A 15,609-nucleotide genomic window follows, 5' to 3' on the forward strand; every position below is an offset into this window, starting at 1 on the left:
CCGTTTTTCCTCCCCAGTTCTGGACGGAAAACGTCGCCCCCACCGAGGAGGGGAAAATGGGCGGGTTTGGAGGTTTGGGTAACCCCTCCCACCAATCGGCTATCGATGTGACAACCGTCTCCTGCTCTTAGCCAATCGGGTGCCTTTCCCGACGCAGAGCCGTGTGCTTATTGGTTGGCTACGCAAAGACCTCCCAGTTGAAATTACTACAGCGCCGGCAGAGGAGCTGGTGGAATGTGAGCTCATCACCGTCCTCCAGCTGCACAATAAGGCTGCAAAAACTCTCTTTGCATCGGAGACAGTTAAACACAGCCAATGCATCCAAAGCGGACATTTTTATCTTTTAAAAGCCTGGATGTTTGGCTGCTTTAATAACATGTTTTCACGTGCAGTTTTGCATTGCATGCTGCAGTATTTATGGCTAGCTCTAATATTATAGGCATTCATATCCCCGTGCCCAGTGGCCCATTGTCTCCAGCAATAACTAAACAGCGTTTAAACTGAAGAATGTCATAATGAAATCCTATCCCAGTTATAAAGAAAAGTTAGAGTGGACTAATGAGGAGTTGGCTTGATCGGCAGTAAGAACACCACTCCAGACAAGCCTCGTGAGATTCTGTCAACAATGACAGAAGAGTGTGTAATGTATGAGAAAACATAAGACTGGCGCCCTCTGATGGCCATTCAGCGACCCTGGTCTACCATAAAAACAACTCCCTCTGTCATCTGTGCACACGTCTTCAGCTGTATGGCTTTGGTCTAAATAGGTCAGTGCCATCCCTACCTAAAATGCATTCTAACCTTTCCAGGTGAACTTAATGTGACCTTCTCTAAACTTTTGAATGCGCATGTCCAACTGTTCAGTGTTTCAGTACTTTTTGCACAAGTTGCTGTTCTCTAACAAGGTGATTAACAGCAAAATTCACAACAGGTTTGATCCATGAATCGACCAATACATTTCCTGCTTCAGTTAGAATTGGTATTTAAACAGTCCTCCTCATCATGCTGTTCACATTCTGACATCATGAGACCAAGACGACACCTAACAGTTGATCAGCAGCACCTCAACACTGGAGGCTTCAAACAGGAAGTCCTCAGACGGAGGTGTTCACTGAGCTTAGAGGGTCACAGAGTGTCATCAGGAGGTTGTAACAGTGATACAGAGACTGGAAGAGTCACAGAAAGGAGAGGAGTGGACGTCCTTTGGCCACATCCCAATTTATTGAGACACTGAAATTTTTTTGTTGTGGTATACCTACCACTGTTGTTAGATTTTCTTTCAATAAATTGTTTAAGATGAATAAAATTACTATTGCATGCTTCTACTTAAATGCCCTACTTTCATGATATAATATCACTGTAGCATTCACTTTTTACATTTTCCATATATTTCACCTGAAAGTCGAATATCCCTAACTTTTTGTGAGTAGTGTATATATATATATTAGAAAATAAAATAAATGAAGCAAAGAGCCCACTCAGGCAGGAAAGAAACGTCACTACTTGGAGAAGTATTGAAGTAACTAAACTGTAACTTGCTTTGTGGCAGTCTAGGAGGCAGGATTTCTCTGCAGGCGTCTTCCTGAACCTGGCTGAATACTGTCTGACAAAGGACGTCAAACATAACATATTGTCTGTAATAGTATTCCAGATAAACACCTGATTGGTCTGCTTGATGATTACTTATTATGTTTAGATTATGTTGATCTAATATTGTCTTTGTGTGTCAACACAAACTGTGACGGTGACCCCAGTCATAGTGGTGATGATGATGAAGAGGAAGAGGAGGAACCAGCAGAAAAGCAGTGACACTACGGGTGCAGTGTGCAGGGCTGGATAGGCAATCACATGATTAGATATATTAGGATAGAGTCATATGTTTACATTGTAAAATCAATAGCAAAAGGCCCAACAGAGTGTCGGGCTGAATTTCATTCCCAGAACTTGTAACCTTTAATAGAGGGTTTCTGGGGGACCAGGATGACCGCAGAGCGTTTGAAACAGAAGGAGACTTCACAAACATCCTGATCCGTTTTGTAGTTAATGTATTGTAATGTTATAGGACTTTTACATAGCTTTTTTTGTCATTTAATGCTTTGACACATTCTCACTGCGGTCAACACAATGAAAATCATTGACTGTAATCATTTGAGAACAAAGAGCATCTATAAAGGGAGGAGTAAAATCCCCCCACACACTCCCCCGATATCCCTGATATCCACTTGCCACAAATAATCCACTTCTCATTAGTGAAGGACATGCTGTAGTACTTCTGAAAATTAATTCCTTTTTGAAAGCGTGCTGTTCTACCTCCCAGAGTGATTACCATTTATTTCAGTGTAGTTTGAAAATGAACTTGCTGAGATCTGCAATGTGTCTGACTCAGATGATCCATGAGAATGAATATCACGTCTGCTTTTATTTTGCCTATATATAGTTTTAGTGATTACATTAAAACCACAGAATTATTTGTATATGTGCACCATGTAAAATATGTATGGTCTGCAAATGGTCCTTACAGGCTCACCCCCCACCAGAACCGTGGTCCTTTAACGTGAATTCCCCTCAAAGACAACTACAATGAATCTCATTTGATTTCTTTTGGCTCTGACTCAAATGGGATATGTCAGCCTTGTGGAAGCTGTGCTGCATATCAGTTACCAAGAAGGCGTAATGAGCACATGACGGCAGTGGCCGTTGTACTCTAGGACAGAACTGAAAAAGCCTTGGGTATCTGCTCGTGGATTATTATTATTATTATTATTATGTAAATGCCAAAAATCTAATTTAAACTGGTAACACCCATTATCCAGCTGCACCAAAATATATAGCAGACCCGGACTGCTTATGGCACTCCAGATGTAAAAAAAACTCATACAGAGAGCGACTTCAGGACTTAATAAAAAAAGAAACAATTGTTATCCTTCTGGTGCTTAATTTCCACAGCCTCCAATTCTCTAAAAAGTCGTTTTCTTAGCTGTTACTTGAGGAAACAATGCAGCCTCACGAGAAAGTGCCATATTAGACCTTTCTCTTTGTGTATACAGTGTAAGCAAAAAGTGACGACATGTGTGACTCTGAAGCCCCAGTCAGTGTTTGTGACCACGGCATCATGCATGCAGCCCACAGAAATCCTTGTGCTTTACATTATACGTGTAAAATGAACTATTTGGTACACACTACAAATGCCTATGCAGTGATCTACCTATCAAACCCTTTCTCTGTGTGGGATCAATAAAATTAACATTATCTTATCATCTGCTGGGCCATCAAGCCAAAGTCATTTGGATTCTTTGGTTTCATTCTCTACAATGAGCTCCCAGCTCTCTGCATACTTTACCTACTACCTACTTGGTTCATACCACTTAAAGAAGGAAAAAGAATGAGCTGCATGGGAATTAGTAGTCACCTCACACCACCATTCACTTCTTCTCTGTTTGGGGGCAAACACAACACAAACGGTTGCTGTTACATCGTGATGATTAGAATGAGACTAAATGTCTTCATTACTGTGATTGAGTAGTTTTTGTACTTGTTGTTGTCATCAGGTATCGAGTGGCTGTTTTTTTCCTCCCACTCTGACGTCCCGGAGGAAGAGCAGCTCGGAGATTTTTGCTTTTGGTTTTGACTTCAGCTGCATCAAGACAGTCACATTACCACCGGAATGACGAGGGTGCTCCCTTCAAATTAAAAGAGAAAAAATATCAACGTGCAAGAGTTACATTAACACGAATACAATGCAGTTTGTTTCACTGTGTATATTTGCTGTAAAATTAATTTATGTTATACTGCGATGTGCTTTATTTCATTTGAATTAAATTGGATATTTACATCACATCCCCGGAAGCATCTAAGAATAGGGCCTGATTACATAAGATAAAATGTAAAATCAATTTTTAAAAAAAAGAGTAAAGCTGTGATTTACAAAAAGTGGAGAAACATTGGGGGAAAATCGCATCTTCTTTGAAACTTACCTAAAAGGAACACACAAACGAAGTGGCTTAGAGTCTATAATAGCTTGGAAACGACCGACAATAGTTTTATTTTGAAAACATTCGACCGGATATTTTATGTTATCTGACAGCCGAAGCCAGCTTGATAACTGTGTCCCGCTTCCATCAACAGTGAAAACACACAGGTAAACGCTCCAGCTATTTCTGCTTCATATTTGCTTTACTGATGTTGTATCATGCCGATTTTGTATAATTTCAACGCAGCACACGACCTGCCGCTGTCAGCCAGAGCGTGTAGCTTTAGCATTCGGTATCACACCTTAAGTATTTGCCGAAATAAAGTTCACTTCGAGTGTCAACGCTAGTGAGCGGGGCTCGCCACCAACTAGCTGTTAGCATAGGATTAGCCCTGCTAACAATAGCAAACCTGTGTTAGCTTACGTTAGAAATGTGCTCTCCACTTCCACGGCTAACCAGCGTTAGTGTTTAACTAACCAGCTGGGCTTGTTATTATCCAAGGTAACATCGGGCATGTCAGAATAGACACACTGCTAATGTCAGCGGCAGTTTAGTTAGAGATGAATACTGAAATGCTTGCTGTGCGTTTAGCTAAGTAACGTTAGCTAAAATGACCAGGAACCGTACGCGCTGAGTGCCTTGTGGATGGAACGTCACACCAGACTCCCCTTACAAACAACAAGGTTTACGGTTACCTTGTTAACGTGGAAAACCACGTTTGCGATACTACATTTCTTAAGATCGTTTTTATTGTAGAATGGGGTGTCTTTAAATTCGGCTCTATTATCTTATTTCAAGTGGCTCGCGCTTATGTATTTTTTTTTTTTACTTTTTGAAGTTGGGTAATGTTAGCAACTTGATACTACGTGAGCTCATCAGAAAATAGGCAACGTTTAAACATGTAACGTTACGGACTGCGTGAATGTTGAGTATTTTAGGGGCAGTGGCTTTTAAGACAGCTGTCTGGTTTTCTCACAGGACATCGTCCCAATGTTTTCTACATATTGACTGAACAGCGAGTAAGTTAGCAGCGCAGCTAATGTTACAGCCGCTACGTATCATGTCTTGCATGCTTGCCAGGGTCAGTTAGATATACGGGAAACTTTTGAGAAGTTAGCTCTGATGTTAGAGGACCCGTAGGGATCTTGTCTCTTTGACTCCGAATGACATGGGCAGTGTTCACTACAGTCACACATTAACGTTACTACATCCTCAAATGGAATTATAGCATAACGTTACGTCGATGTTTGGCAGGCTGCTGTAGTTAATACCAGTTATTTCAAAGTTAATATTGGTCCTTTGTTAGCCTAATACTACATCATACACACCAATTAAAGCTACCCAATAAGGTAAGGTAAGCTAGCTAGCTGTCATTAACTTCCGCAAGTTGACGTTACCTGTTTTTAGTGTCACTTCACTGTCGTGACGTTATGTAGCGTTAGCTTAACGTTAGTGTGAACTGTATTGCGGTCTTCAACCTGTTGTGATCCTTTGGTGTGAATGTTGGTGCCAAACTAAGGCTAAATGATGGAGCAGTAAACGTTGGTGTCGTAGGCCTGAGACGGCTGACAAAGGTTGCTCCTGCCGCTGTCGCACACACACGTGGTTGACTGTAGCTGTCTGGTGTTGGAGGTCTCACTGTAAGACTAAGACTTGCTAAGTTCTAACGCCATGTGCTTATTCCCCAGAATCAGGTTTGGTCACAACAGCCACAATCACTGGAGAAGCAAAGCAAATTCTCACAAGTTGCACTTTTGTCACTGTTGACACTGCAGACAAGGCTGGTCGAGTCAATGTCTCCATGTTTAGACTTTCCATCCCATCCCTAAAGGAAACACCTTGTGGTCTGTAATGGGGAGGTATGGAAGCCTGTTTCTACCAAAAAGAAAATAAATAAAAGTTAGAGGAGTCTCTTTTCCTCAGACAATTCAATATTTGGTGTGCAGTTAGAAACAGTCCAAAGTCTAATACAGACATTTAAATACAACAAATAAAACAAAACTATTCAAAGCAGATGCACTGTTTTCCAGCTGCGCATAGGATTCCTTTTTTAACCTTAATAGTAAAAGTGTGACCAAAATAAATCAATTATAATACATTTCTCACTCTTGTATTGGTTTTCTGATCTGTGTTGGGACAATCTAGGTATGCCGCTCTATGTACTGTTCAGTAATCTTGATTCATAAAGTCCTAATCTTGAATTACTCCTGACCAGGCTGAATTTAACTAGTACTGCAAAATGTGAAACCCAAACTCGACCTGGCGTCTGCACCTACATTTCTGTCCGATTTCATGCGTTACTTGCCATTAGCTTGCCAGGCTAAAGCAACACCTTGGCTGCACACTGTCTCACTCCTCCCACTGGGTGTTGCAGATGTACTTGGAACACACAAACACGCTAGATTGGCACATTCAGGGGGCCGGTGAGCTGGAGAGGATTCTAATGAATGTGATTTTAAAAATGACTGACGGGACAAAATGATTGCAGTCCCCAGAATTGAAAAAGCCTGTCTTATAGTATTATATACCAGTGTGCAGTGTTTTGGTGTCTGATGTATTATGTGCTATAGTTTCCAGACTGTATGGCCTCACTAGCACCTGAAGCAAACACCAGTGCAAGCCCCTTGCTGTCCAAATGGGATTCTCACTACTCACTTCACAAGTATTTGGTCATGCAGCATTCTAATGTGTAATGATTCTGGTTTAATTTCTAGCCGTGATTGGGACTAATGGAGACAACAGGAGTTTGTGAGATTGATATGGCCAGCAGAAGAATAGTGGGGGGTAGTGATTCTCCACCCGAACTGGACAGCCCATGTCAGGTAAACACTATCAATATGTTTTTTTTGTGTACAGTGTTTCATTTGTCATTAATGTTTCTGTCAGCTGGTGTGCAGTGAGTAACATTTCCCTCAAGCAGCTGCTGCCTTGAGGCACCATTAAGCACCGCACTGAACCCCCCCCCCCCCCCAACGCCTCCTCTAGCGGATGCTGCTCAGTGAAAATTGCCTTGTTGGAAGAACTGTTCAATGAGGTATTATAGCTGCTTTATAGACATGTGCATGCGTGTGTTTTATCAGGAGGAGGTTGCAGAGTTTGGTTTAGGGTTGTGCTGTGCTGAGGAAGAGAGGGGGGAAACTCCAGGCAGAGAGGACAGCCCCAGCGACCTGGGGGAAGCAGAGCTCGACCCCGGAGGCGACGCCAAGGCAGGAGAGGACAAGGCGTTTGGTAGGAACACTACAATATATCTTACAAGCACTTAAAGGCACGTTCCTTGTTGCATAAATGTGTTGGCAGTTTGACATGTCTCATGTCAGGGAGTGGAAGAGGCACAGTCCGTCGTAAGAGTTACAATCTTCAGCTCATCAATCCTGGCAACAAGCCAAAACGTTTGTCGTTCGTACTTTTACCCCCCCAAGTGTTCAGCTTACAGTAAATGTGCTATTGTAACGTGGATATGAGATTTTGGTCATATCACACAGCCCTACAAACTATTAACATGTATAAGAAGAAAAAGAGGAAACAAGTGGCAGGGAATGAAATTACAACATTACATAAATACACATCAGATATAAGGACAGGTCGCCCTGTAGTCAGTTCAATAGAAATTAATAAATATATTGGAAGTGGAAAAGGCAGGTTCCGTACAAACTGTTTAAAGTTTGGAGAATACTTCATTTAAACTGAGTTGAGTTGGCGACAGCTGGAGTAAAAAAAAAGTAGAAAAGTGTTATTTCCAACTGTTTTTTCAAGATTATCAGTCCGTCTCCTGACACACGAGGAGATATTGGAGCTTCCATGGTCGGTCACACCACAGGGCGCTTCCCATAGTGAGATTCCTCCCTCAGTTCTCTGAACAAAAAAAGTTTCTGCTTTGAACACGACTCCTGGTTAGATGGTAGTAAGAAGGAAATGTAAAATACATCCCTCCCTGTAAGAGTTAGTTTATAGAGTTAGTTCAAATGAAGTGGCAGTTAAATAACTGCTCAGACTAACTTATTTATATATTTGACAGTATTACTTGTCATTGCCTTTGTCTCTGATCTCTTGGTCTTGAATGAGACGCTCACCATGTTAGGACAGTGAAAGCATCCCTGCACATGTAGTTTTTCTCACTGTTGTGCTTTATTTTCCAGGGAAGGAAGTTGCTCTTTTGATGCAGGCCCTGAACTCTCTCGCCACTCCTGAGGAGAAACTGGCTGCTTTGTGCAAGAAATATGCCGACCTGGTAAGCTGAATATGTGAATATCATCATTTGAACAGCCACACCTGGATTTGGATGCTACACACATTGACTGACTGACCGGCTGCTGAGGCTGCTGCATGAAGCAAGTCTGGCTCCAGACTTCTGAATTGCTGGCCACATCTGAGATTTGTCCCGCTGCTTCAGTTGGTCTAGCTGTGCCCTCACTGATGGCCGTTTCCTGGGCTGGGAAATAGCGTAGCAAGTCAGAACTATACTATATGACAAACGTAATTTACAAATTATACACGGTCACTTTTTTCCCTCCATTATAACTCATAGGCTTCCATCACAGGGATGGAATGGAATGGGAATGTCTCAAGTCTACAATATTTTATTCCATTGCATTAATATCAAGGTGAAAACCGTTTCATACATCAAGGCAAACTGATTAATGGAAAACTGCAGTTTAACAAGTTGGTTTTCATTTGTGTAGCTCTTATCAAAAACACAGATGGTGGGTGGGTTACTTTAATATGTACTGTACACGAAGTAAAACTGCAAATAACTGTTATTTTCTGATAACCTGACAGAAAATTTAATGGAACTTCTGTTGTTAATCAGCCTCAGTCAATCAATTAATCAACCAGCTGTTTTTTTGTTTTTTTTTAAAGTCTGTGACTTGCTGTTTTACAGTACAAATGAAAACACACTAAGCAAACTTTGTCCACCTGTCTACTTTCTCAGACTTAAAATATATGAAGATTTGCCCTTTAGGTTCAGGCACAGCTCTAAGGCCTTTATTGTTTCCCGTTTTCAAGTACACAATACATGTACAATTAATTTGGCATCATTTGTGATTATTTATCTAAGAAAGGTAATACGTTTGAACCATAATACAATCTTTTTGACGCTGACCGTGTATTCAGTTGGAGGAGAGCCGCTGCATGCAGAAGCGACTGAAAGCCCTGCAGAAGAAGCAGTCTCAGATTGTAAAGGAGAAGATCCACCTGCAGGGGGAGCACAGCAAAGCCATCCTGGCCCGCAGCAAGCTGGAGAGTCTCTGTAGGGAGCTGCAGAGACACAACAAGACACTGAAGGTACACCTCGGTTTTAGATATTTTTCAAATGTAGTAAAAAGAAAACAATGAAGTACACTGAAGTGTGCAGCTTAGCTTAGCTCAGTACTTCGGTGGAGCAGCATTGGCAGCGATCGCAGCCTCGAGTCGTCTTCAGTTACGACAGGACACCTGGGTTTGGGGATTTTCAGCAAATAAGCTCTGCAGATCCTCTCAAGCTCTGTCAGGTTGGATGGGCTCCATCAGTGGAAGCCATTTTCAGGTCTCCAGAGATTTTTGATTAAGTTCAACCTCGGTCCAACATACAGGCTTCAGCGTGATACGTTTCTACCCGGCTGGGTAGATTCCTGACAGAAAACAGAAACTTACTTGCCCAAAGTCAGTTTTTACTTGCCCCTACGCAAACAGTTTCGTCTTTGCTGTTAATTAGTTAGTTAAGTTAATGAAAAATAAAAAATAAATGAAAAGAAGATGGTTCATGGTTTAGTGGATTTTCACCTGAACTCAGGTAGCTACAGTATGAAATCTCCGCTGTGTCCCTGAGCTCCTGTAGTTCATGGTTACGCAACAGTTACTCCAGAGAGGTGTGTTCAGGCAGGTCAAATATCAACATGGCAGCATGCACTAATGATAGTGATGGTATTTTCTCCTCAGTCAGCCGAATTCCTTAATTTACATGTCCGACGTGATATTTTACGTCAGTCAAGCCTTACTGTTGAACTATTAAATACACTGCCAGCTTCCAAATCCTGTCCAATCAGTTGAATTTACCACAGGTAGACTCCAGTCCAGGGGTAGAAACATCCTGTGGACACCCCTGTGCTAAATGTCCAGTGTGATATTTCAGTTTTGTCATTTTACTACATTAGTAAAAAAAGTCTAAAATCCTGTTTTCACTCTGTTTTATTGGGTAATGAGTGTAGAATGATGAGGGAAAATGAATCTAAATGATTTTAGCACAAGGCTGCAGCGTAACAGAAGGTGACGGTCTGAGTCTGAACGCACTGCAGATGTATTCAGGACATAATTTGATCATCAATTTAAGGCATCATACAAATAATAATGCCAACCAACATGACGAATGAACCTCTTGAGTTCTTGGATAAATTGCCTTCCAGCTTCTGATAATGGAGGACCGTTTTTAAGCAGACATTTGTGCCGTCTAAGGCCCAGTGCTGCTTCTTTACACAGAGTGAATGGCACAGATTTCTCTCTCCCCTCCTCTCCTGATCTCCTTGTTGACCTCCTCTCATTCCCTCTCCGGTCACCTGACAGGAGGAGAACGCCCAGCGGTCCAGGGAGTACGAGGAGCAGCGAAAGGAGGCCATGCTGCACTTCCAGATGACCTTGAGCGATATCGAGGTGCAGATGGAACAGCACAGCTCCCACAACACCAAGCTGAGGCAGGAGAACATGGAGTTGGCGGAGAAGCTCAAAAAGCTCATCGAGCAGTACGAGCTCCGAGAGGAGGTGAGAGCGCCCACAAGCACCAGGACTGCAAATGTTTGTTTCAAACGTTAAAGAGCAGCAATATCACGAATATTCAAACATTAGGGCAGGGTGTGTGTCTGTTTGAACAGCTAAATGGGCACATTAAGCTGCTGCTCTCCTGTTATATCACAGCAAGGCTTCAACTGTGGAGCAGCGGCATGGAGGGTTGTTACATATAGAGAATGTTAAATGAAATGTGATGTCCCTCTCGCAGCACATAGACAAGGTGTTCAAGCACAAGGAGCTGCAGCAGCAGCTGATGGACGCCAAGCTGCAGAGAATCACCGAGATGATGAAAGAGGTCGAGGAGAAGCAGCAGAGAGAGAGGGACTTTGTGAGTACATGCTCTGGGCCCGCTCCAGTCTTCTTTCCCACCATCAAAGACCAGTAGGAAATAGCCAGCAGTTAGGCATTAAACAGTGTTCAGGATCATGTTGGTAGTGACTGTGAGAAGTGTAGAACTGACTGCACTGTGATGCTGCAGCTGCTGAAGGACGCCACCGAGTCCAGGCGCAAGTGTGAGCTGATGAAGGAGCAAGAAACACAGCTCAAGCAGCAGGTACACACACACACACACACACACACACACACACACACACACACACACACACACACACACACACACAGCTCCAAAGAAACATGCTTTTTGGACATGTCATGTTCTTTGCTGGGAATAAGTGTGTTTAACTTTTGGTGTACATGAAGCCAGCTGACGGGTTTGAAAATGGCTTCTCTCTCTCTCAGCTCTCCCTGTACATGGACAAGTTTGAGGAGTTTCAGAGCACTCTGGCTAAAAGCAACGAGGTCTTCACCACTTTCAGACAAGAGATGGAGAAGGTGAGGGAAAGAACCAGCTCAGGGAGTCACCTGTTAGAATTTCACTGATTTCCCTGCTGGCCGTTAACTTCCTGGGTTTACCTCTAGATGACCAAGAAGATCAAGAAGCTGGAGAAGGAAACGACACAGTGGAGGACCAAATGGGAGAGTAACAACCAGGCCCTGCTGCAGATGGCCGAGGAGGTGACTTTCATGATCCATGACTTTCTCTTCGCAGGAATAGGTTTTCATTTTGGAAAAAGTCCTCCTTTGCTTTCTCTCTCTCTGAGTACTAGTGTAGAGCCGGTTGTGGTTACAGGTGCAACAGACCGGAAACTTTCAGCTGGAGCTGCTTGTCAGCCTGCTGTTAGTTTACTCTTCAGTGTGTTAGCATGCTAATGTTAACATTTAGCTCAAACTGCTGCTCACAGAGGTGTTTGCATCGCTGAAGACTCTTAAAGTGTGACTGGACAGAAACTGAAGCAAATTTTAAACATCATATCCCAAACAGCCCAAATACCTACCGTACAGGCGTTAGCCGTGAGCTGGTTAGAAACAGACCCAGATCGTGTGTGTGTGTGTTTTTTCTCTCTTCTCTGTACATTTTTTTCCCTCCTTGTGCCGCTCCAAGCAAATTTGCATCAAAATGTGCTTTTTCATTGATTTTGTATGGAAACATTCCATCTCCGAAATGATTAGTGGATTTCTTGGGAGTGTGAAGAAGTTGTGCTGCTGTTTAACACAGTAACACAGTCAGCCCTGATTTTACTTTCACCTCTTATATTTCTTTTTTCCCTCGTAGTATCTGGGGAATTGGCATTTTTGACTTGAAAAAGAAATGGAATTGTTTTCCGTTTACTCTGATTTTCTTTCCCAAAAGCATGAAACAGTCAAATAGGTCTCACTTAAGGTCTTACTAGCTTTTTTCCATTGCTTACAGTCCATCACAGTCAGTCTCAAGACAGAGATGTGATGTTCTGACATAATGAGGTTACCTTAAAGTCCATTCACTAGTTTTTCCAAACCGCTATTTGCAAGGGGAAAATGTACTTCATTGCTAATGAAACGCTGCGTTATGTCACAGAAAACTCTGCGTGACGGGCACTTCAAGGCCATGCAGGGGAAGCTGGAGCTGCTGGAGAGGCTGTGCAGAGCCCTGCAGAAAGAGAGGAACGACCTCAACAACCGGCTCAGCCTCCTCCAGGAGCAGGGAGACAAAGGGACCACAGCAACCCCAGAGGAGCAGCCACGGGAGCCTTCAGCCAGGGAGGAGGAGGAGGAGGACGAGGACGAGGATGAAGAAGAGGATGACGCCGAGGAGGATGGGGAGGAGGAGGGGGAGGGGGGCCCGGCACAGGGCGACAGGCTGGAGACAGAGGGCATCCACCAAGCTCCCAGACCACCTGAACTGGACCCGACACTGGCTGCTACTGACACAACTACCACTGCTACGATGACCAGCAGCCAGCCTGCAGAAACACCACCCACACCCCAGGACTGACCGAGTGTGTAGGTGAGACCGGAGGCCTCCACACACCTACAGCCTAGTTCCATAACTAGCCACAAAAACCATCTTCAACGGAGATGGAGATTTTTCTTTTCTTTTTTAATTCTAGACTTGGCTCTCCAGGTCGGACGGAAACTGAACCCATATCTTTTTGTGCGATAGTTTAAGAAGAATATGACGATTGTATCAAGGATTCTATTGTAAAACTTTTGCCCACGTTTACATTGGTTGTAATAATTGGCTTTGTGGCGAGCACTTCGTACTCCCTGTTTTCTACCACAACTGTATTTTCATAGGGAATTTCCTTGCAGTCAAATTGAAGCTGTTCAAAGTCAAATTGGCCTTTTTATTTCTCTCTTCACATGGTCTCTCCCTGTAGTGTCATATGTCTGATTGGAAATTCGAGTTTGATTAAATTCAAAGTGGGTATATCACATGCATATTGTCATAGGTCACTTTTTATTAATGTAGCCTTACAGTTAGAATGTGAGGGTAATGAGACAAGAGCAAAGGGATTCTTTAACATCTGTACTGGCCACAGGGTATTAAATAATTTTTTTTTGGTTGCATATCACGACATTGATAAATTTAAGTTTTTATTTTCTGGATTAAAGCAGAAAGTGTCGCAGCAAAAGCTGTGTCTGAAGCTTGGTTCCTCAGCCAATGTAGCTGTGAAGGTGACTTCCAACCTGCTAACTAGTTAACCAGACATAACAGCCCACCAAGAGGGCCTGATTGCTAATTGCCAAGACAGCTAGTAGAGTTGTCACTTTTTTTATCTGAAAGAAATGTAATATTGAGTCTAATAATCAGCTTGAATCACTAATTCTGCAGTGCATTAGGCCAACAGGCCCGCTCCTCAGATGCAGTCGCTCTGACCCACACACACTCGGTCAGTCAACTGGGCCATTGTTCACTTTGCCAATGCAAAACTTGCGAGCTGTGCTGAAAAGATGATCGTGACACCAAACCATGTGAGAAACAGCACGTGGAGTCATTTTGGAATGAACACCAAAAGGACTCTCTGAGTCTGACGGTGACAGTCAGTGAGGTAGTGGAGGCTCCGAATGACCAACAGAATTAAGTCAATTAAGACAGATAGCCTGGGTGCTAAGTGGACAAACGGTTAACTGAAAAACTGTAAGCAACATTTCCACCATCAAACCACCGCTCTTAGGGCACGGTTTGAGAACATTGTGGTGACGCAGCTAATATGATCGCTTCCTCTAGTATTGGACTCTGTTTCCTCAGTTTAGCAAATTTGCTTGGTGAAGTTAATGAACTCTAAAAAACATTTTGCTTGTAGAAATATTCACCAGGTCCCATGTTTTGACCAAAACCAGTTTAGGAAAGCGCCTGTTAGCCGGTGGCCACCACCACTGACTGACCGCACGCCTCTGTCTGCACTGACCCACTGACTGCTGAGTTCAGAGTCTCTTTGTTTTATTGGGTCATGGAGATGTGGGATATCAGGGACAAAGAGCAGATTTCTCTGAAGCTCTGTTGTCTTTAAATTCATAATCCTTCAGATTATTTTGTCTCGAACCCCATTTTTGTTGCCATGGTTTGATTTTTTTTCCAGTAAGAGCCAGTCAATGAATTCAGTAATTTTCTCTCTACATAGTATATTTCATTGTTTCAACACGCTATTAGGGCCACTGTGGTACCATAATGTTTTAAGAATAAAATGAAAATTTTAGGGAAAAAAGATATTTTAAGAATGAAGCTGTAATTTCACAAAAAGTATCATGAGAATAAAGTTCTAATATTTTGATATCAAACTGGTATGGTAAGATTAAATTGGGTATATTAGATGACATGTTTTTGCAATATTTTAATTTTAAAATACTATAAATTTTGTTTCCTCCACTGATTTTCACTTTCCTGACAGAGACCCAAATACTCCATCGAAACCACTCAGCACGTTCTAGACAGGATGCAGGAGACCAAACCCAGAGCACGGGTCCATTTCACATCACGTGTAAATCACAGCATTCACCCATGAGTGTAGCAGCACTGTTCTACCCACATTGCTGGCAGTCTTCATATGTAAAGCACCGTGATGTAATAAAGCCTCTTAGCCAATGCTTCTTTAGCCGTGCAGTAAACTGATACACAAGTAGCTCCTGTCGTAGTTCACACTGGAGGGGTGTTTGCTGCCCCCCAGTAGTTCATCCCTGTAGTCATTTTAAACAGAACTCTGGGATGAGTATTATTACAACTCTTTGGTGTCAGCAATTTAACCAGAACCGGATTTTTAATGGTTAAAACTTTAACTACGATAGTTTCATGCCCATATTTAAGCCGTTAAAATGAGAAACTGAAGTATAATGAATGAAACTCGTCAAGTCTGTTTGCTTGAGGTGCGACTAAAATAATGTAACGACATGAAAGATCAATGAATGTGCAAAATGTGTATCTCGGCTATCAAATGACGTGCTTCATTTAACCAATAACATCCATTTGGTCAGCATGAGCAGAAAAGAGCCAAGTCAGGAGTTCTGACAGGCCTTCGTCTTCTGGCAAAGTAGTTTTAGTTATGTTTTAGTAAACCAGAATAAT

At 42.6% G+C, this 15,609-nt stretch overlaps 1 protein-coding gene across 1 annotated transcript; it reads left to right on the top strand.

Annotated features, from left to right (window-relative positions):
• The first annotated feature begins 4,108 nt into the window (after nt 1-4,108).
• txlng (taxilin gamma) lies at nt 4,109-13,483 on the top strand. The gene is made up of 11 exons (XM_070832636.1): nt 4,109-4,138; nt 6,686-6,793; nt 7,052-7,199; nt 8,108-8,199; nt 9,084-9,254; nt 10,509-10,703; nt 10,939-11,058; nt 11,209-11,283; nt 11,469-11,561; nt 11,649-11,744; nt 12,625-13,483. The coding sequence occupies exons 2-11, from the start codon at nt 6,701-6,703 to the stop codon at nt 13,039-13,041; spliced, it is 1,500 nt and encodes a 499-aa protein (XP_070688737.1). The 5' UTR covers nt 4,109-4,138; nt 6,686-6,700; the 3' UTR covers nt 13,042-13,483.
• The last annotated feature ends 2,126 nt before the right edge of the window (nt 13,484-15,609 follow it).

Source organism: Pempheris klunzingeri, chromosome 1 (assembly GCF_042242105.1).
Source record: "Pempheris klunzingeri isolate RE-2024b chromosome 1, fPemKlu1.hap1, whole genome shotgun sequence".
Taxonomy (NCBI): domain Eukaryota; kingdom Metazoa; phylum Chordata; class Actinopteri; order Acropomatiformes; family Pempheridae; genus Pempheris; species Pempheris klunzingeri.